Below are 21,413 nucleotides of genomic sequence, written 5' to 3' on the forward strand. Positions count from 1 at the left end.
CAACCGCAAATATGCTGGAATTCTGCAGCGTAATTGTGGCGAGCCTGATTCCCCTTAGTTATCAAAGCCTACAAACCGGTAAAAGTAGAATTTTGTGACGCAACATACGATCCGCCGGTCTCAGTCCGACACAGATCGAAGCTTACGTCACTACAGATGTTCCGAATGCAAATTCGGCAATATCTGACTACTTTTGCTAGTTATCAAATTTCTACCAGGTATGCTCGGCACTATTCCGGCCCAGCGTACCTGGATGCCATAGGAATCAGTGGGAGTCTGAAAGCAGCAAAATGTTCGTTGCTGCCCGATAGCCCATTGATTCCTATGGGAGAATAAAAGTTATGTTTACACCTAACACCCTAACATGTACCCCGAGTCTAAACACCCCTAATCTGCCGCCCGCCACCGCCGCCACCTACATTATACTTATTAACCCCTAATCTGCCGCCCGACACCGCCGCCACCTACATTATACTTATTAACCCCTAATCTGCCGCACCGCCACTGCCTACATAAAGTTATTAACCCCTATCCCGCCGCTCCCGGAGCCCACCGCAACTAAATAAAGTTATTAACCCTTAAACCTAACAACCCGCTAACTTTATATTAAATATTAACTCATCCCTATCTTATAATAAATTTAAACTTAACTTTAAAATTAAATTAAACTATATTAAACTAATAATTAATCTACCCTAACAATTATACTAAATTACATTAAACTACAAATTAAATTAACTATATTATAAATTTAAAAACCTAACCCTACTCAAATAATGTAAATCTACAGTAAAAAATTACTAATTTACAAAACACTAACAACTAAGTTACAAAAAATAACAAACACTAAGTTACACAAAATAAAAAAGAAATGATCAAAGATTTAAACTAATTACACCTAATCTAAGGGCCCTATGAAAATAAAAAAGCTCTCCCAAAATAAAAAAAAAACCCTAACCTACAATAACCTACAAATAGCCCTTAAAAGGGCCTTTTGCGGGGCATTGCCCCAAAGAAATCAGCTCTTTTACCTGTAAAAAAAAAATACAAACACCCCCCAACAGTAAAACCAACCACCCACACAACCAACCCCCCCAAATAAAACACTAACTAAAAAAACTAAGCTCCACATTGCCCTGAAAAGGGCATTTGGATGGACATTGCCCTTAAAAGGGCATTTAGCTCTATTGCACCCAAACCCTAATCTAAAAATAAAAACCACCCAATAAACCTTTAAAAAAAAAACTAACACTAACCCCCTGAAGATCGACTTACTGTTCTGAAGACCCAACATCCATCCTCAAGGAAGCGGCAGAAGTCTTCATCCAACCGGGCCGCAGTCCTCAACGAAGCCGGGAGAAGTCTTCATCCAAGCGCGGGGCGAAGTGGTCCTCCAGATGTGCAGAAGTCTTCATACAGACGGCATCTTCTATCTTCATCCATCCAACGCGAAGCGGCTCCATCTTCAAGACATCCGACGAGGAGCATCCTCTTCATCCGGAGTCTTCTTACTGAATGACGGTTCCTTTAAGTGACGTCATCCAAGATGGCGTCATTTAAATTCCGATTGGCTGATAGAATTCTATCAGCCAATCGGAATTAAGTTGAAAAATCCTATTGGCTGATGCAATCAGCCAATAGGATTTTAGTTCAATCCTATTAACTGATCCAATCAGCCAATAGGATTGAGCTTGCATTCTATTGGCTGACTGGAATAGCCAATAGAATGCGAGCTCAATCCTATTGGCTGATTGGATCAGCCAATAGGATTGAACTTCAATCCTATTGGCTGATTGCATCAGCCAATAGGATTTTTTCCCCATAGAATTCTATCAGCCAATCGGAATTAAGGTAGAAAAAATCCTATTGGCTGATGGAATCTAAGGGATGCCATCTTGTATGACGTCACTTAAAGGAACCGTCATTCAGTAAGAAGACTCCGGATGAAGAGGATGCTCCGCGTCGGATGTCTTGAAGATGGAGCCGCTCCGCGTCGGATGGATGAAGACTTCTGCCCGTCTGGAGGACCACTTCGCCCGGCTTGGATGAAGACTTTTCCCGGCTTCGTTGAGGACTTCGGCCCGGTTGGATGAAGACTTCTGCCGCTTCCTTGAGGATGGATGTCGGGTCTTCAGAACAGTAAGTCGATCTTCAGGGGTTAGTGTTAGGTTTTTTTAAGGGTTTATTGGGTGGGTTTTATTTTTAGATTAGGGTTTGGGTGCAACAGAGCTAAATTACCTTTTAAAGGCAATGCCCATCTAAATGCCCTTTTCAGGGCAATGAGGAGCTTAGGTTTTTTTAGTTAGTGTTTTATTTAGGGGGGTTGGTTGTGTGGGTGGTTTTACTGTTGGGGGGTTGTTTGTATTTTTTATTTACAGGTAAAAGAGCTGATTTCTTTGGGGCAATGCCCCACAAAAGGCCCTTTTATGGGCTTTTTTGTAGTTTATTGTAGGTTAGGGGTTTTTTTTATTGGGGGGGGGAGCTTTTATATTTTCATAGGGCCCTTAGATTAGGTGTAATTAGTTTAAATCTTTGATAATTTATCTTTTATTTTGTGTAACTTAGTGTTTATTTTTTTGTGTAACTTAGTGTTTGTTATTTTTTGTAACTAAGTTGTTAGTTTTTTGTAATTTAGTAATTTTTTTGTGTAGATTTAAATTATTTGAGTAGGGTTAGGTGTTTAAATATATAATATAGTTAATTTAATTTGTAGCTTAATTTAATTTTAGTATAACAGTTAGGGTAGATTAATTATTAGTTTAATATAGTTTAATGTAATTTTATTATAAGAGTTAGTGAAGATTAATTATTAGTTTAATATAGTTTAATTTAATTATAAAGTTAAGTTTAAATTTATTATAAGAGAGGGATGAGTTAATATTTAATATAAAGTTAGCGGGTTGTTAGGTTTAGGGGTTAATAGGTTAATTTAGTTTATGGCGAGGTGGGGGGCTGGCGGTTTAGGGGTTAATAACTTTATTTAGTTGCGGTGGGCTCCGGGAGCGACGGGATAGGGGATAATAAGTATAATGTAGGTGGCGGCGGTGTAGGGGGTTGCAGATTAGGGTTTAATAACATAATGTAGGTGGCGGCGGTGTAGGGGGTGGCAGATTAGGGGTTAATAACATAATGTAGGTGGCAGCGGTGTAGTGGGCGGCAGATTAGGGGTTAATAACATAATGTAGGTGGCGATAGGTTCTGGGAGCGGAGGTTTAAGGGTTAATAACTTTATTTAGTTGCGGCGGGGTCCGGGAGCAGCGGGATAGGGGTAAAACAGTGTAGTATTCTGTGGGTGTTTAGTGACAGTATACCAATAAAGCTGTGAAAAAGCCGAATAGCAGCGAGATCGATGACTGTCAGTTAACAACAGTCTACTGCTCATCGCCCCGTACTTGGTGCGCGGCTTTTTGACAGCTTTTTTGGCAACTTTTGAGAACGTATTCAGGTCCTCGGCAGCGATGTTAGGCGATGTCAGGCGAGCGTATTGGTGCGACACAGTCCGACACAGATCGAAGCTTACGTCACTACAGATGTTCCGAATGCAAATTCGGCAATATCTGACTACTTTTGTTAGTTATCAAATTTCTACCAGGTATGCTCGGCACTATTCCGGCCCAGCGTACCTGGTTTTCAATCCGCCGCCCTAGAGGCGGCGGATGCCATAGGAATCAGTGGGAGTCTGAAAGCAGCAAAATGTTCGTTGCTGCCCGATAGCCCATTGATTCCTATGGGAGAATAAAAGTTATGTTTACACCTAACACCCTAACATGTACCCCGAGTCTAAACACCCCTAATCTGCCGCCCGCCACCGCCGCCACCTACATTATACTTATTAACCCCTAATCTGCCGCCGACACCTACATTATACTTACTAACCCCTAATCTGCCGCCACCGCCTACATAAAGTTATTAACCCCTATCCCGCCGCTCCCGGAGCCCACCGCAACTAAATAAAGTTATTAACCCTTAAACCTAACAACCCGCTAACTTTATATTAAATATTAACTCATCCCTATCTTTTAATAAATTTAAACTTAACTTTAAAATTAAATTAAACTATATTAAACTAATAATTAATCTACCCTAACAATTATACTAAATTACATTAAACTACAAATTAAATTAACTATATTATAAATGTAAAAACCTAACCCTACTCAAATAATGTAAATCTACAGTAAAAAATTACTAATTTACAAAAAACTAACAACTAAGTTACAAAAAATAACAAACACTAAGTTACACAAAAAAATAAACACTAAGTTACACAAAATAAAAAAGAAATGATCAAAGATTTAAACTAATTACACCTAATCTAAGGGCCCTATGAAAATAAAAAAGCTCTCCCAAAATAAAAAAAAACCCTAACCTTTAATAAACTACAAATAGCCCTTAAAAGGGCCTTTTGCGGGGCATTGCCCCAAAGAAATCAGCTCTTTTACCTGTAAAAAAAAAAATACAAACACCCCCCAACAGTAAAACCAACCACCCACACAACCAACCCCCCCAAATAAAACACTAACTAAAAAAACCTAAGCTCCACATTGCCCTGAAAAGGGCATTTGGATGGACATTGCCCTTAAAAGGGCATTTAGCTCTATTGCACCCAAACCCTAATCTAAAAATAAAAACCACCCAATAAAACTTTAAAAAAAAAACTAACACTAACCCCCTGAAGATAGACTTACTGTTCTGAAGACCCGACATCCATCCTCAAGGAAGCGGCAGAAGTCTTCATCCAACCGGGCCGAAGTCCTCAACGAAGCCGGGCCGAAGTCTTCATCCATAACTCATTATGTGAGGGATCACTATAGGCTAGATTTATTAAAGCTGAGGCGTACAGGGGCGCGTATACGCGCCCCTGAATGCCTCAGCTCGCCTGTGGTGGTGCGAAAATACCCGCAGGTATTCGGCATTGCACACGAGCGCAATTTAAATTCAATATCCTCGGTCTAGTCAGAACGAGGAGATTGACAGCTCCTGCCCGCACGTGATTGGCTGTGCGCGGGCAGGAGCTGTCAATCTCCTCGTTCTGACTAGACCGAGGAGATTGAATTTCACCAGATTAGAGGTGGCAAAGAGGCTCAGGAAGCAGCGCTGCTTGATAAATGACGGCGAGCAAGTTCTTGAGAGAACTTGCTGCCGTAGGGGCTTAATAAATCTAGCCCTATAACTCTTTACATATAATGCAGAGCCGATGGGACCAAAACATTTGGGAACACCAAGGAAGTAGAAATAGTTTAATATGTTTAAGGCATTGAATGTGTTGTAGATCCCGAACGGCAAAGCCGAAAGAGGTGTTCACTGAATCAGGGACGTAATAACTCACAGACGGCGATACCGGAAGTAACGTTTACAATGACACAACACTTCCGGTTTGCCGTTTTTACCATAGTACGGTGATCTAAACAGAATAAAGATAAGGCTTTATAGTCCCACTTGCAAATAGTGTATAAGGGTCTGATGGGAAACAGGGACACAGAGAATGAATCCTGAATTGTTAAAGATATAAAACAAATAAAAAATATTTGATTGCATTTTTATAACGGAAAAAAACACACACAGGGCTACTAATTCCGGTTGTGCAAGTAAACGAATCACAGCAGTTTATGATGTTTTTGGCGCCAAAAGAATGGCGATATTGATTGGAAACTTACAATTATAAATGAAGCTTCCATAGTACACCATATTATAGTCTTGATAAAGGCCTAAAATAGGGCTGAAACGCATTGACATTTATGGTAAGCTGCATTCTGATATTTTCTACTTGTCTTTAGCAATATTGCACCATGTTTTATGTTTTCCATTTACAGGTATAGAAGTTTAAGCACTTTAAAAGAAGAATTTTTTGGGAAACCACAGTATTTTCTCCTTAACGTTTGCGTCAGTTCAACTTAGAGGATTCACTATTAGGGGAAACCACTTCATTTAACATTTCTATTTATTATTTTCTATTTTTCATTTTTTATTGGCTCATTGGATTTTTTTTATTTTTTTCACTTTTTTCACTTATAACACCATTTTACCTTTTTTTTAAATATATTTTTTATAATTTTTGTATTGTGCTTTTTACTTTTTACCACTATAGGTTGTGAGGAACTTAATATCCTCAAAAGGTATCAAATTTTTTCCAGCTTTTTCAGCACTTTCTATTGGATTAAAAAAGACACTTCACAGCGGATTTACTAAATAGAAACATTTGTAGGACAAATCACTTTTTTGTAGGACTAACCACTTGGGGGCATATCTATCAAGCTCCGAATGGAGCTTGATGCCCCGTGTTTCTGGTGAGCCTGCAGGCTCGAAAGAAACCGCAGTTATGAAGCAGCGGTCACAAAGACCGCTGCTCCATAACCCTGTCCGCCTGCTCTGAGCAGGCGGACAGATATCGCCGGAAATCAACCCGATCGAGTACGATCGGGTTGATTGACACCTCCCTGCTGGCGGCGGCGTTGCACCAGCAGCTCACAAGAGCTGCTGGTGCAATGTTGAATACGGAGAGCGTATTGCTCTCCACATTCAGAAAGGTCTTCTGACCTGATCCGCACTGTCGGATCAGGTTCGACAGACCATTGTTAAATAGGGGCCTAGGACTTTATTTTTATTTGTATCTGTATTTGTTTGAGAGGGTTTTAAGACACAACACTAATACTGTTATTCCTTTAATTTTATTTTTAACCTATTAGATTTTATGTAACATAGATCCATGATATTAGAATATATGTGTTATTTAATAAATGCATACACTTTCTTGTAAGTTACTTTCCTTTGTCTTGTGACATAAAGGCGCTCCTTAGCTGTTTTAACATTCCCCCTTAGGGTTAGCTAGGAACCCTTACCTCAAGGAGCCACAAGGAATACAATTTGTCAAGCACTGTGAGATACACTTTTTTCAACACATACATACACATTCACCTGTAACCAGCTACTCACCTGCACCAAAACACATGCCCAATATCCTGTGACTATTGCCATATTTACTATATTTTAATTTTGACAAAAAAAGAAAATTTATGCTTACCTAATAAATTTGTTTCTTTTTAGACACGATGAGTCCACAGGTTTCATCCTTACTTGTGGGATTTCACCTCCTGGTCAGCAGGATGAGGCAAAGAGCACCACAGCAGAGCTGCTATATATAGCTCCTCCCTTCCCTCCCACTCCAGTCATTCGACTGAAGTTAGGAAGAGAAAGGAAAAGCCAAGGTGCAGAGGTGTCTGAAGTTTACAAAAAATAATAACCTGTCTCAGAGAACAGGGCGGGCTGTGGACTCATCGTGTCTAAAAAGAAACAAATTTATCAGGTAAGCATAAATTTTCTTTTCTTTTTAAAGACACGATGAGTCCAAAGCTAGAGTACACGGATAATAAGGGAGGGACAAGACAGGGAACCTAAACGGAAGGCACCACTGCTTGAAGAACCTTTCTCCCAAAAGCAGCCTCAGCCGAGGCAAAAGTATCAAATTTGTAAAATTTAGAAAAAGTGTGAAGAGAAGACCAAGTTGCCGCCTTGCAAATCTGTTCTACAGAAGCTTCATTTTTGAATGCCCATGAAGAAGCAACAGCCCTAGTGAAATGAGCCGTAACTCTTTTAGGAGGCTGCTGTCCAGCAGTCTCATATGCAAAACGGATGATACTCTTCAACCAAAAAGAAAGAGAGGTAGCCGTAGCTTTCTGACCCTTACGTTTCCCAGAGAAAACGACAAACAAAGAAGACGACTGACGAAAGTCCTTAGTTACTTGTAAATAAAATTTCAAAGCACGGACCACGTCCAAATTGTGCAAAAGACGTTCCTTTGGAGAAGAAGGATTAGGATACAAGGAAGGAACAACAATTTCCTGATTAATGTTCCTGTTTGAAACAACCTTAGGAAGGAACCCTAGATTAGTACGTAAAACTACCTCATCTGTATGAAAAATAAGGTAAGGCGAATTGAATTGTAATGCTGAAAGCTCAGACACTCTTCGAGCTGAAGACATGGCAACAAGACATAAAACTTTCCAAGATAATAACTTAATATTTAAGGAATGCATAGGCTCAAAAGGAGCCCCTTGAAGAACTTTGAGAACTAAGATCAGACTCCATGGAGGAGCAATTGGTTTAAACACAGGCTTGATTCTAACCAAAGCCTGACAAAAGGAATGAACATCTGGTACATCCGCCAGACGTTTGTTTAACAAAATAGATAAGGTAGAGATCTGACCCTTTAGGGAACTTGCCGATAAACCCTTCTCCAATCCTTCTTGGAGAAAGGACAAAATTCTGGGAATCCTAACTCTACTCCATGAGAAGCCCTTAGATTAACACCAATAAAGATATTTACGCCATATCTTATGGTAAATCTTTATGGTTACAGGTTTAGGCGCCTGAATTAAGGTCTCTATGACAGAATCAGAAAAACCCAGCTTGGATAGGATTAAACGTTCAATCTCCAAGCAGTCAGCTTCAGAGAAGCTAGATTTGGATGAAGGAAGGGCCCCTGAATGAGAAGATCCTTCCTTAATGGCGGTCTCCAAGGTGGCAGGGATGACATGTCCACCAGATCGGTGTACCAAATCCTGCGAGGCCACGCCGGAGCAATGAGGATCACTGATGCCCTCTCCTGTTTGATTCGAGCAATGACTCGAGGAAGAAGCGCAAACGGAGGGAATAGGTATGCAAAATTGAAGGACCAAGGAACCGCCAGAGCATCTATCAGTTCTGCCTGGGGATCCCTGGACCTCGACCCGTATCTCGGAAGCTTGGCATTCTGACGAGATGCCATGAGATCCAACTCCGGCCGACCCCATTTGAGAATCAGGCTGGAGAACACTTCCGGATGGAGTTCCCACTCTCCCGGATGAAAAGTCTGCCTGCTCAGAAAGTCCGCCTCCCAGTTGTTCACCCCTGGGATATGAATCGCTGACAGATGACAAGAATGGGCCTCCGCCCACCGGATTATCTTGGCTACCTCGGTCATCGCTAAGGAACTCCTCGTTCCTCCTTGATGATTGATGTAGACCACTGTCGTTATGTTGTCCGTCTGGAATCTGATGAACTGGGTCCACACTCCCTGAGCTTTTAGAAGCCCCCAGACAGCCCCCCACCCTAGAAGGCTGGCATCTGTTGTCACAATCACCCATGATGGTCTGCGAAAGCATGTTCCCTGGGACAGATGATCCAGAGACAACCACCATTGAAGTGAATCCCTTGTCTCCTGCTCCAGGGTTATTCGAGGAGACAAGTCTGCATAATCTCCATTCCACAGCCTGAGCATGTTTAACTGCAGAGGCCAGAGGTGAAACCGAGCAAACGGAATGATGTCCATTGCCGCCACCATCAGTCCGATTAATTCCATGCACTGGGCCACTGACGGCCGAGGATTGGACTGAAGGGATCGACAGGTATGAAGAATCTTTGATTTCCTGACCTCTGTCAGAAAAATCTTTATGGATATAGAATCGATTACAGTTCCCAGGAAAGTCACCCTTGCTTTTGGGATTAAAGAACTCTTTTCCAGATTTACTTTCCACCCGTGAGTCCTCAGGAAGGACAGTACAATATCGGTATGGGACCCTGCTTGATGACACCGCAATGCCCGTGGTCTTAGAACCGCCAGCAAAGACCCCAGAACCTTTGTGAAAATTCTGGGTGCCGTGGCCAGCCCAAAAGGAAGGGCCACAAACTGAAAGTGCTGGTGCAGAAAAGCAAACCTTAGGAACTTGTGATGATCTCTGCGGATAGGAACATGAAGGTATGAATCCTTCAAATCCACAGTTGTCATAAATTGACCCTCCTGGATCAATGAAAGAATGGTCCGAATAGTTTCCATCTTGAATAATGGAACTCTGAGAAACTTGTTTAGACTCGAGATCTAATATAGGTCTGAAGGTTCCCTCTTTTTTGGGAACTACAAACAGATTTGAATAAAACCCCTGCCCCTGCTCCTGTGCTGGAACGGGAACAATTACTCCCAGGGAGGAGAGGTCTCTTACACAATGTAAGAATGCCTCTTTTTTTATCTGGTTTGCAGATAATCTTGAAAAAAGAAACCTTCCTCTGGGAGGAAAACTCTTGAACTCCAGTTTGTATCCCTGTGACACTATCTCTATAGCCCAGGGATCCTGAACGTCTCGCACCCAAGCCTGAATGAAGAAAGAAAGTCTGCCCCGCACCAGATCCGGTCCCGGATCGGGGGCATGCCCTTCATGCTGTTTTAGAGTCAGCAGCAGGCTTCTTGGACTATTTACTCTTGTTCCAAGGCTGGTTGGGTTTCCAAGTAGGCTTAGATTGCGAATAATTTCCTACTTGTTTAGAGGAGGAAGAGAAAGAATTTCCCTTGAAATTACGAAAAGAACGAAAATTACTTTGTCGTCCTTTTTGTTTATTTCTCTTATCCTGAGGAAGGAGATGACCCTGAACTTTTAGCTGCTAATTTAGTAATTTGCAGAGAAGCATCTGTAATAAAGGCATTAGCCAACTTCAGAGCTTTAATCCTATCTTGGATCTCCTCTAAAGAGGTCTCAGTTTTGAGAGACTCAGACAAAGCATCAAACCAATAAGCTGCTGCACTAGTGACCGTAGCAATGCACGCATCCGGCTGCAATAGCAGACCCTGGTGAAAATAAATCTTTTTAAGTAGTCCCTCCAATTTTTTGTCCATGGGATCTTTAAAAGCACAACTATCCTCAATGGGAATAGTAGTTCGCTTGGCTAGAGTGGAAATAGCCCCTTCCACCTTAGGTACAGTCTGCCAAGTTTCCCTGACATAATACTATGGCAGCAAAGTATATGTTCAAACACAGTCAAATTCTTAACAAAAATTTTTGTGACAAAAAACGATACTGTAACTTTAAATTTGAAACAGTCACCTTTTTTACTGTTCATAAAAAACGTACCCCAACAGTTGTCAATTGCAAAAAATAATGCAATACAGACACCTATACACCTCAGCAACTCTGCTGAGGTGCCTACCTGCCACACAGATCACTCCCAGACCGGAATCTTAATTAGCCCTTGCAGCAACGATCCGGAACTCAAAGGTACAAAAAAAACTCTGCAACCGCTTGTCTGAAAGATCAGAAAGACATGCTGTAGTCGAGCCTCGTGTATGAACGTCCTCCTCTGTCGACTGAAAACTGTGCAATGAAAAAAAAAGCGTGCGGAACATAGCCCCGCCCATCGTGGGCGTAACTCAGAACCTGAAAAAGGAGCACATTAAAAATAAGAATCGCATCCACCATCCCAATAAAAGTGAGCCAGAACCTTGTATACAGTCTATACTTTTCTGTAAGCACCCAAAAATGAATATCTGCCAAGAAAATTCAAGCTTTCTCCCAGCCCTGTGCCTGTACTCATGGCTGTCTCAAAAACAAACACCCTCCATACAAGAGGGAATAACGTCTCAGCATAAGAAGCCTAGTAATTCCCTAAGACTTATGCCTCTGTAAAGAAAATAAAGTGCCCACTTTCTTCTGAGAGTACTCCCCAGAGAGAATAAAGCTAGCACTTACCTCAAATGCTGACCGACGGCAGGCCAGCCCAGCAGGTGTAAGAGGTCCTCTCCCTCCCATAGCCCTGTGGAAGAAGATAAGCCTGAGTTACATGCGCTTAGGCTATCTGGATTAGGGCAGCATAAATGTATAGGAGGCGCAGTGAGAATTATGTCCCACCATTTCCTAATGCTCTAAAGCCACCAAAGCCTTTCCTGTAGAGACTGAGATGGACTAGGCTACACCCCAGAACAAAGCAGCACAATCTTGCACTACTTTAAAAATAAAAAACTCTTGATTGAAGAATCTTTTCTAACACCTCACTTTACCTCTTCCTATCACTAATGTAGGCAAAGAGAATGACTGGAGTGGGAGGGAAAGGAGGAGCTATATATAGCAGCTCTGCTGTGGTGCTCTTTGCCTCCTCCTGCTGAGCAGTTGGTGAAATCCCACAAGGATGAAATCCGTGGACTCATTGTGTCTTTAAAAAGAAATGTTAAACTCTCCAGCATGCTGCTTGTGTATTGCACACTTACCTGTAATCAGGTATCTTAGCCACCACCTGCATGCAAACTCATCTGTAACCTACAGCTCATTCATAACATACTTGCACTCACCTGTAACCCTTGTGTCTCATTCATAACATACATGTACATTCACCTGTACCCCTCATCTTTTTGATACAACATACATGCACACTCACCAGTAAACTTTGTCCCTTATGCACAATACACGTGCATATTCACCTGTGTCCTTTATACCTTACACAAAACAAATGTGCACACTTACCTGTAACCCTTATCTCTCACATACCAAACATGTGCACACCTATCGGTAACCCATGTCCCTCATGCACCAGACACATGTACACTCATCTGTAACTTACATCCCTTAGACACGTCACACGTGTACACTTATTTGCATTCCTCAGACACATCACACACATGCACTCACCTGCACTGATATTGTCACAGATTCCTTGCTTCACAGCTTTCAGTTGACTCTCTACATACAGATCATTAGTTTGTTCAGCATTAAGTGTAACTTCAGGCTTAATATTACCTGCATAGATCATATAAATATGGCCACATTTCAATTTTTTAGAACTACACAAGGTAATTGAAATATCACTCCTGCACCACTTATATATGTCTCACATGACACTCACCTGTGCTTTTCAGATACATCACAAAACTACATTCACCTGAGCCCCTCAGTCATGTTACACACGTACACTCACTTATGCCCTACGTCTCTCAGACATGTTGCACAACACACACATACACTCAACTGCGCACTGCGTCCCTCAGACATGTCACACACGTACACTCACTTGTGCCCTGCGTCCTTTAGACATATCACACACATACACTCACCTGTGCACTGTGTCCCTCAGACATGTCACACACGTACACTCACTTATGCCCTACGTCTCTCAGACATGTTGCACAACACACACATACACTCAACTGCGCACTGCGTCCCTCAGACATGTCACACACGTACACTCACTTGTGCCCTGCGTCCTTTAGACATATCACACACATACACTCACCTGTGCACGGTGTCTTTTAGACATGTCACACACGTACACTCACCTGTGCACGGTGTCCCTCAGACATGTCACACACGTACACTCACCTGTGCACTGTGTCCCTCAGACATGTCACACACGTACACTCACCTGCATCGCTCATACGCGTACATTTATCAGTGCCCTGAGTCCATCAGACACCTCCCACATACTCACAATTGAAACATTAGCTGGCACTACATTTCAAATTATTCATGAGGGTATTGCCACTTGAATTATGGGTTAGTTCTTCAGCATCATTTTGTTGTCTAATAGTGCTACGTATCAACAATTAAAAGTGGAGCACAAAATATCGCTTTAGCTAAAATGATATTTGCGCTCCACTTTGAAATACGAGTTTGCATTGCTGGGAGCATTGCGCTCACAAGACCGCGCTTCCATAGGATCCAATGAGAGCCTCGTTTTGATGCCGGCTGGGACGGCATCAGAACTTCACGCAGCGATGGGTAGCAGTTAGTAAATATATATCTATATGACTATATACATATATATTTGTGTGTTAATATGTGTATATATACCAGGGGCATATTATGGCCTAGGCACACAAGGCATGTGCGTAGGGGGGACAAATTATGGGGGTGGCCCTTTTTGACATGCTGCCAGCCGGGCCGCTATCAAAGGGTAACAATTTAGGGGCCCGGTGAGCAAACAGTTTTTTATTTTGCTATGTTCCTATGGACTGCTGTGTATCTGGCTGTGCTTCCTACTAAATGTGATATTTGTTTTTTTTCTCAACTGGCTTAATGCAAGTAGGGCTACAGAGCAAGTCATGTGGAGCACGCAATTCATCGCCTCCGAGAGGCCAAGGGAGTGTGTGTTGGAAACAGGTTTTTTTGTAGTGGCGGGGGCGAGGCAGCAGTAGGGGAGCAAGGGAAAATAAGGGGCGCAACCTGCAGAAGAAAATGAGGAGCACTAACATCCTGGCTGGCTCTATAATAAAAAATACACGCCTAGATTTGGAGTTTTGCGGCCAAGGGGGTGCGTTAGCTACGCGTGCTTTTTCCCCCCCGCACCTTTTAAATACCGCTGGTATTTAGAGTTCACAGAATGGCAGGGTTTTCAGTGCGTTAGGCTCCAAAAAGGGAGCGTAGAGCATAATTTAACGCCACTGCAACTCTAGATACCAGCGGTGCTTACGGACGCGGCCAGCCTCAAAAACGTGCTCGTGCACGATTCCCCCATAGAAAACAATGGGGCTGTTTGAGCTGAAAAAAAGACCTAACACCTGCAAAAAAGCGTTCAGCTCCTAACGCAGCCCCATTGTTTCCTATGGGGAAACACTTCCTACGTCTGCACCTAACACCCTAACATGTACCCCGAGTCTAAACACCCCTAACCTTACACTTATTAACCCCTATTCTGCCGCCCCCGCTATCGCTGACACCTGCATATTTTTTTTAACCCCTAATCTGCCGCTCCGTAAACCGCCGCTACTTACATTATCCCTATGTACTCCTAATCTGCTGCCCCTAACACCGCCGACCCCTATATTATATTTATTACCCCTAATCTGCCGCCCCCAACGTCGCCTCCACCTAACTACACTTATTAACCCCTAATCTGCCGACCGGACCTGAGCGCTACTATAATAAATGTATTAACCCCTAATCCGCCTGACTCCCGCCTCAATAACCCTATAATAAATAGTATTAACCCCTAATCTGCCCTCCCTAACATTGCTGACACCTAACTTCAAGTATTAACCCCTAATCTGCCGATCGGAGCTCACCGCTACTCTAATAAATTTTTTAACCCCTAAAGCTAATTCTAACCCTAACACCCCCCTAAGTTAAATATAATTTTATTCTAACGAAATAAATTAACTCTTATTAAATAACTTATTCCTATTTAAAGCTAAATACTTACCTGTAAAATAAACCCTAATATAGCTACAATATAAATTATAATTACATTGTAGCTATTTTAGGATTAATATTTATTTTACAGGCAACTTTGTAATTATTTTAACCAGGTACAATAGCTATTAAATAGTTAATAACTATTTAATAGTTACCTAGTTAAAATAATAACAAAATTACCTGTAAAATAAATCCTAACCTAAGTTACAATTAAACCTAACACTACACTATCAATAAATTAATTAAATAAAATACCTACAATTATCTACAATTAAACCTAACACTACACTATCAATAAATAAATTAAATACAATTCCTACAAATAAATACAATGAAATAAACTAACTAAAGTACAAAAAATAAAAAAGAACTAAGTTACAAAAAATAAAAAAATATTTACAAACATTAGAAAAAAATTACAACAATTTTAAACTAATTACACCTACTCTAAGCCCCCTAATAAAATAACAAAGCCCCCCAAAATAAAAAAATGCCCTACCCTATTCTAATTTAAAAAAGTTCAAAGCTCTTTTACCTTACGAGCCCTGAACAGGGCCCTTTGCGGGGCATGCCCCAAAGAATTCAGCTCTTTTGCCTGTAAAAAAAAACATACAATACCCCCCCCCAACATTACAACCCACCACCCACATACCCCTAATCTAACCCAAACCCCCCTTAAATAAACCTAACACTAAGCCCCTGAAGATCTTCCTACCTTGTCTTCACCATGCCAGGTTCACCGATCGGTCCAGAGTCTTGATCCAAGCCCAAGCGGGGGGCTGAATTGTGACGTCCATCCTCGGGCTGAAGTCTGGATCCAAGCGGCGGCTGAAGAAATCCATCATCGGGCTGAAGTCGGAAGTCCATCATCGGGATGAAGTCTTCTATCAAGCCGCATCTTCAATCTTCTTTCTTCTGGAGTGGAGCGGAGCCATCTTCTTTCCAACCGACGCGGATCCAACCTCTTCAACCGACGCCTACTCGCAGAATGAAGGTTCCTTTAAGGGACGTCATCCAAGATGGCGTCCCTCGAATTCCGATTGGCTGATAGGATTCTATCAGCCAATCGGAATTAAGGTAGGAAAATTCTGATTGGCTGATGGAATCAGCCAATCAGAATCAAGTTCAATCCGATTGGCTGATCCAATCAGCCAATCAGATTGAGCTTGCATTATATTGGCTGTTCCGATCAGCCAATAGAATGCGAGCTCAATCTGATTGGCTGATCGGATCAGCCAATCGGATTGAACTTGATTCTGATTGGCTGATTCCATCAGCCAATCAGAATTTTCCTACCTTAATTCCGATTGGCTGATAGAATCCTATCAGCCAATCGGAATTCGAGGGACGCCATCTTGGATGACGTCCCTTAAAGGAACCTTCATTCGGCGAGTAGGCGTCGGTTGAAGAGGTTGGATCCGCGTCGGTTGGAAAGAAGATGGCTCCGCTCCGCTCCAGAAGAAAGAAGATTGAAGATGCGGCTTGATAGAAGACTTCATCCCGATGATGGACTTCCGACTTCAGCCCGATGATGTATTTCTTCAGCCGCCGCTTGGATCCAGACTTTAGCCCGAGGATGGACGTCACTCTTCAGCCCCCCGCTTGGGCTTGGATCAAGACTCTGGACCGATCGGTGAACCTGGCATGGTGAAGACAAGGTAGGAAGATCTTCAGGGGCTTAGTGTTAGGTTTATTTAAGGGGGGTTTGGGTTAGATTAGGGGTATGTGGGTGGTGGGTTGTAATGTTGGGGGGGGGGGGTATTGTATGTTTTTTTTTTACAGGCAAAAGAGCTGAATTCTTTGGGGCATGCCCCGCAAAGGGCCCTGTTCAGGGCTGGTAAGGTAAAAGAGCTTTGAACTTTTTTAATTTAGAATAGGGTAGGGCATTTTTTTATTTTGGGGGGCTTTGTTATTTTATTAGGGGGCTTAGAGTAGGTGTAATTAGTTTAAAATTGTTGTAATTTTTTTCTAATGTTTGCAAATATTTTTTTATTTTTTGTAACTTAGTTCTTTTTTATTTTTTGTACTTTAGTTAGTTTATTTACTTGTATTTATTTGTAGGAATTGTATTTAATTTATTTATTGATAGTGTAGTGTTAGGTTTAATTGTAGATAATTGTAGGTATTTTATTTAATTAATTTATTGATAGTGTAGTGTTAGGTTTAATTGTAACTTAGGTTAGGATTTATTTTACAGGTAATTTTGTTATTATTTTAACTAGGTAACTATTAAATAGTTATTAACTATTTAATAGCTATTGTACCTGGTTAAAATAATTACAAAGTTGCCTGTAAAATAAATATTAATCCTAAAATAGCTACAATGTAATTATAATTTATATTGTAGCTATATTAGGGTTTATTTTACAGGTAAGTATTTAGCTTTAAATAGGAATAAGTTATTTAATAAGAGTGAATTTATTTAGTTAGAATAAAATTATATTTAATTTAGGGGGGGTTAGGGTTAGAATTAGTTTTAGGGGTTAAAAAATTTAGAGTAGCGGTGAGCTCCGATCGGCAGATTAGGGGTTAATACTTGAAGTTAGGTGCCGGCAATGTTAGGGAGGGCAGATTAGGGGTTAATACTATTTCTTATAGGGTTATTGAGGCGGGAGTGAGGCAGATTAGGGGTTAAAAAAATTTAATCGAGTGGTGGCGATGTGGGGGGACCTCGGTTTAGGGGTACATAGATAGTTTATGGGTGTTAGTGTACTGTAGAGCACAGTAGTTAAGAGCTTTATGAGCCGGCGTTAGCCGAAAAAGCTCTTAACTACTGACATTTTTCTGCGGCTAGAGTTTTGTCGTTAGAGTTCTAAATCTCACTCCAGCCACGACTCTAAATACCGGCGTTAGAAAGATCCCATTGAAAAGATAGGATACGCAAATGACGTAAGGGGATCTGCGGTATGGAAAAGTCGCGGCTGGAAAGTGAGCGTTAGACCCTTTGATGACTGACTCCAAATACCAGAGGGCGTTAAAAACCAGCGTTAGGAGCCTCTAACGCTGGTTTTCACGGCTACCGCCCAACTCTAAATCTAGGCCACAGCCTTTTTAATGTGCTCAGTTTGCGTGGCTAATATACTGCCCCATGTGTCCTGAGCTGTGATAAAACTTTAAGCACTATGAGGAGAAAAGCAGGGGACCACAGCTTTACTTCACAGCTGGACTAGAGTTTCAGCACCAATAAGACAGTAGGATAAGGTATGTTTATTAAAATGCTCTGTTTTTTCTCTGCTGTTTTTAATGGCCTTGATCCATTTCAGATAATAATACTGTGTGCTCTAAAAGACCAGGGAAAGGGGAGCATACTTGGGACTTAGTAGTAAGTTTAACTGGACACTAATTGCACCAGAAAGCTAAGGTAAGTGTGTTCCTTTCTTGAACTGTGATGGTGCCAAATGGGTAATGCCCAGTGTGTGTGTGAGAGAGTGTGTCTTTATGTCTGTGTGTGAGTGTGTGTGTGTAAGAGTCTTTATGTCTGTGTGTGTTTCTTTATGTCTGTGTGTGAGTGTGTGTGCAAATGTCTATATGTCTGTGTGTGGGTCTTTATGTCTATGTGTGAGTGTCTTAGTGTGTGTATGAAAGTGTATTTTTGTCTGTGTTGTGTGTGTGCTTGAGTGACAATGTCTTTATGTCTGTGTGTGAGTGCCTTTGTGTGTGAATGTAAGTGTCTTTATGTCTGTGTGTGTGAGTGACTGTGTGTCTGAATATAAAAGTGTCTTTATGTCTGTGTGTGAGTGTGAAAGTGTCTATGCCTGTGTGTATGTATGAGTGTAAACGTGTCTGTTAATTTGTTTGTGTGTATGCGGGTGAAAGTGTCTTTAAATTGGTGTATTGTGTGTGTGTGAAAGTATCTTTATGTGTGCAAGTGAGTATCTTGTGTGTGTATGTGAGAGGGTCAGTGTTTGTGAGAGTGTGAGTGCTTGTGTGTATTTCTACTTGGCATATGGGCTGCTGTCACATTTAACTGGTATATTTGATGACCTAGTAGTAATGACTCACTGAACTACTGGGAACAACAGTTAATAAAGCTGCTGATTAAAGCCACAAATGGAAACCAGTGTAATCTCCTCTCCCTGCTCTTTATCATCTGTCTTCTCTCCCACCTCCTCCATTCTCTTCCTTGCTCTCCCTCCTCTATTCTGATTTACTTTGAAAACACCATTCAAAATAAAAAAAAAAGTAATGTTAAACCCTGACCAAAAAATATTATGGCTAAAAAAAAACTAAAACCTGTGTGTGTGTGTTGGGGGGGGGGGGGGGCACAGAACTAAATCTAAATATGCCATTGGTATATACACATATTAACAGAAATATATTTACTGGGAACACACAGTTTCCATAGACGGCAAAGTAAAGGCACATTCACTGCCGGTTTTTTTCTAACACCCCACCACCAACAACTTTAGACCCGAAAAACTGCCTAGTTAAAAAACTATAATCCCCAGCATGGCATGCGGCGATAACGTAATCGCTGTGCGCCTGAAGCAGTGGCCATGACAACGGATCAGAGCGGCGGCCGTAACAGAGACCGGAGCATGACATAGCCCCCCCTCTCAAGGGTTACCTTTGAGAACCATAGTTGACTTTAAGGGGTGAGCAACATGGAATCTAGAGACCAAGGACGGAGCATGCACATCACGGGCAGGAACCCAGGAACGATCCGCCATAGAGTAACCTTTCCAGTGTACCAAATAGTGAAGCTGCTTCCGTTTTATCCTGGAGTCCAGGATCTTAGTTATTTCATATTCTGGCTCAGCATGAATGGTGAGTGGAGGAGGAGGAGGTCTGAGTATATTGGTTCTTGATGTAGGGCTTGAGGAGTGAGATGTGAAAGACTGGGTGGATGTGCAAGGTTCTGGGCAAGTCCACTTTGTAAGCAACAGAAGAAAGTCTTTTGAGAACTTTATAAGGACCAATATAGCTAATTTGTGACAGGGCTTACGTAAACGCACGTGTCGGATAGAGACCCAAACACGATCGCCTACTGAAAAGGCACGAATGGCAGCTTGATGATGATCAGCAAATCTCTTGTATCTGGAGGCAGCTGAGCGTAACTGAGAGCGTATACATCGCTGAAGAGTAGAGAGATCAGAGAAGGATCGGTCTGCGTCAGGAACCCCTACAGACTGAGCAGAAAGAGGAAATACATGAGGTTGATAGCCAGCTGCTGCTTGAAATGGAGAACATCATAGAGAAGAGTGCCAATGACTGTTTTTTGCCAGTTCATCTAGGGGCAACAATCTAGACCAATTAGAGTGTTGAAAGTTGACATAGGTTCTAAGATGGGTTTTGAGATCTTGGTTTATTCTCTCCGTCTGCCCATTAGTTTGGGGATGATCGCCAGAAGACAGAGAAACTGTGGTCCCGATCAATTTGAAAAATTTTCTCCAGAGAAACGGAGGTCCTCTGTCAGAGACAATATTTACGGGTATACCATGAAGTCGTACCACATGCAAAAGAAACATAATTTATGCTTACCAGACTTCGTTCCTTACTGTTGGGAAATACAACACCTGGCCACTAGGAGGAGGCAAAGACACCCCAGCCAAAGGCTTAAATATCCCCGCCACTTCCCCTATCCCCCAGTCATTCTGCCGAGGAAACAAGGAAAAGTAGGAGAAACATCAGGGTATAAAGGTGCCAGAAGAAATATAAAAAGGGAGCTGCCCATCAAAACATAAATTACGGGCAGGGTCGTAGACTCTCCCTGCCAGGAAGGAAAGGAATTTATCTGGTAAGCATAAATTATGTTTTCGTTCCATAAGGCCTTACTGTTGGTAAACTATACCCAAGCTCCAGAGGACACTGAATGAATGATGGGAGGGAACAGAAAAAAAGAGGCGGACCCTTTTCTGAGAGCACCACAGCCTGCAAAACTTTTCTCCCGAAAGCTGCTAAACACATCAAACTTGTAAAATTTAGAAAAAGTGTCTAAGGAGGACCAATTAGCCGCCATACAAATCTGATCCATTGAGGCTTTGTTCTTAAAAGCCCAGGAGGAAGCCACTGCTCTAGTTGAATGAGCCGTTATCCTCTCAGGAGGCTGTCGTCCCGCTCTCTCATAGGCTAAGCTGATGACACTCCTCAACCAGAAAGATAGGGAACTCGTAGTAGCCTTCTGCCCCTTACGCTTCCCCAGACAGATGAAAAACAAAAAAGATTGTCTGAATTCCTTAGTAGCTTGAAGATAGAACTTCAAGGCACGAACCACATCTAGATTGTGAAGCAAACGTTCCTTCGCTGAAGAAGGATTTGAACACAAGGAAGGAACAACAATCTCTTGATTAATGTTACGATCCGACACTACCTTAGGGAGGAACACTAATTTAGTGAGTAAAACCACATTATCAGCATGAACCAAATAAGGGGGGTCACATTGCAAAGCAGAAATCTCAGAAACTCGCACCCAGAGGCAATAGCCAACAAAAAAAAGAACCTTCCAAGATAGCAATTTAATCTCAACAGTATGCATAGGCTCAAATGGAG

The 21,413-nt window shown here is 41.8% G+C and overlaps 1 protein-coding gene across 2 annotated transcripts in view; it reads right to left on the reverse strand.

Annotated features, from left to right (window-relative positions):
* Positions 1-21,413, reverse strand: part of LOC128657218 (zinc finger protein 3-like) — a 176,416-nt gene that overhangs the window by 79,477 nt on the left and 75,526 nt on the right. The window contains exon 10 of one of the 2 annotated variants that reach the window (XM_053711477.1): positions 12,426-12,533. The exons of the other annotated variant lie outside the window; for it this stretch is intronic. Coding sequence (XP_053567452.1) covers positions 12,426-12,533 — 108 coding nt within the window. The remainder of the gene's footprint in view (positions 1-12,425; positions 12,534-21,413) is intronic. 2 annotated transcript variants of the gene reach the window in all.

Source organism: Bombina bombina, chromosome 4 (genome assembly GCF_027579735.1).
Source record: "Bombina bombina isolate aBomBom1 chromosome 4, aBomBom1.pri, whole genome shotgun sequence".
In the NCBI taxonomy this organism is placed as follows: Eukaryota; Metazoa; Chordata; class Amphibia; order Anura; family Bombinatoridae; genus Bombina; species Bombina bombina.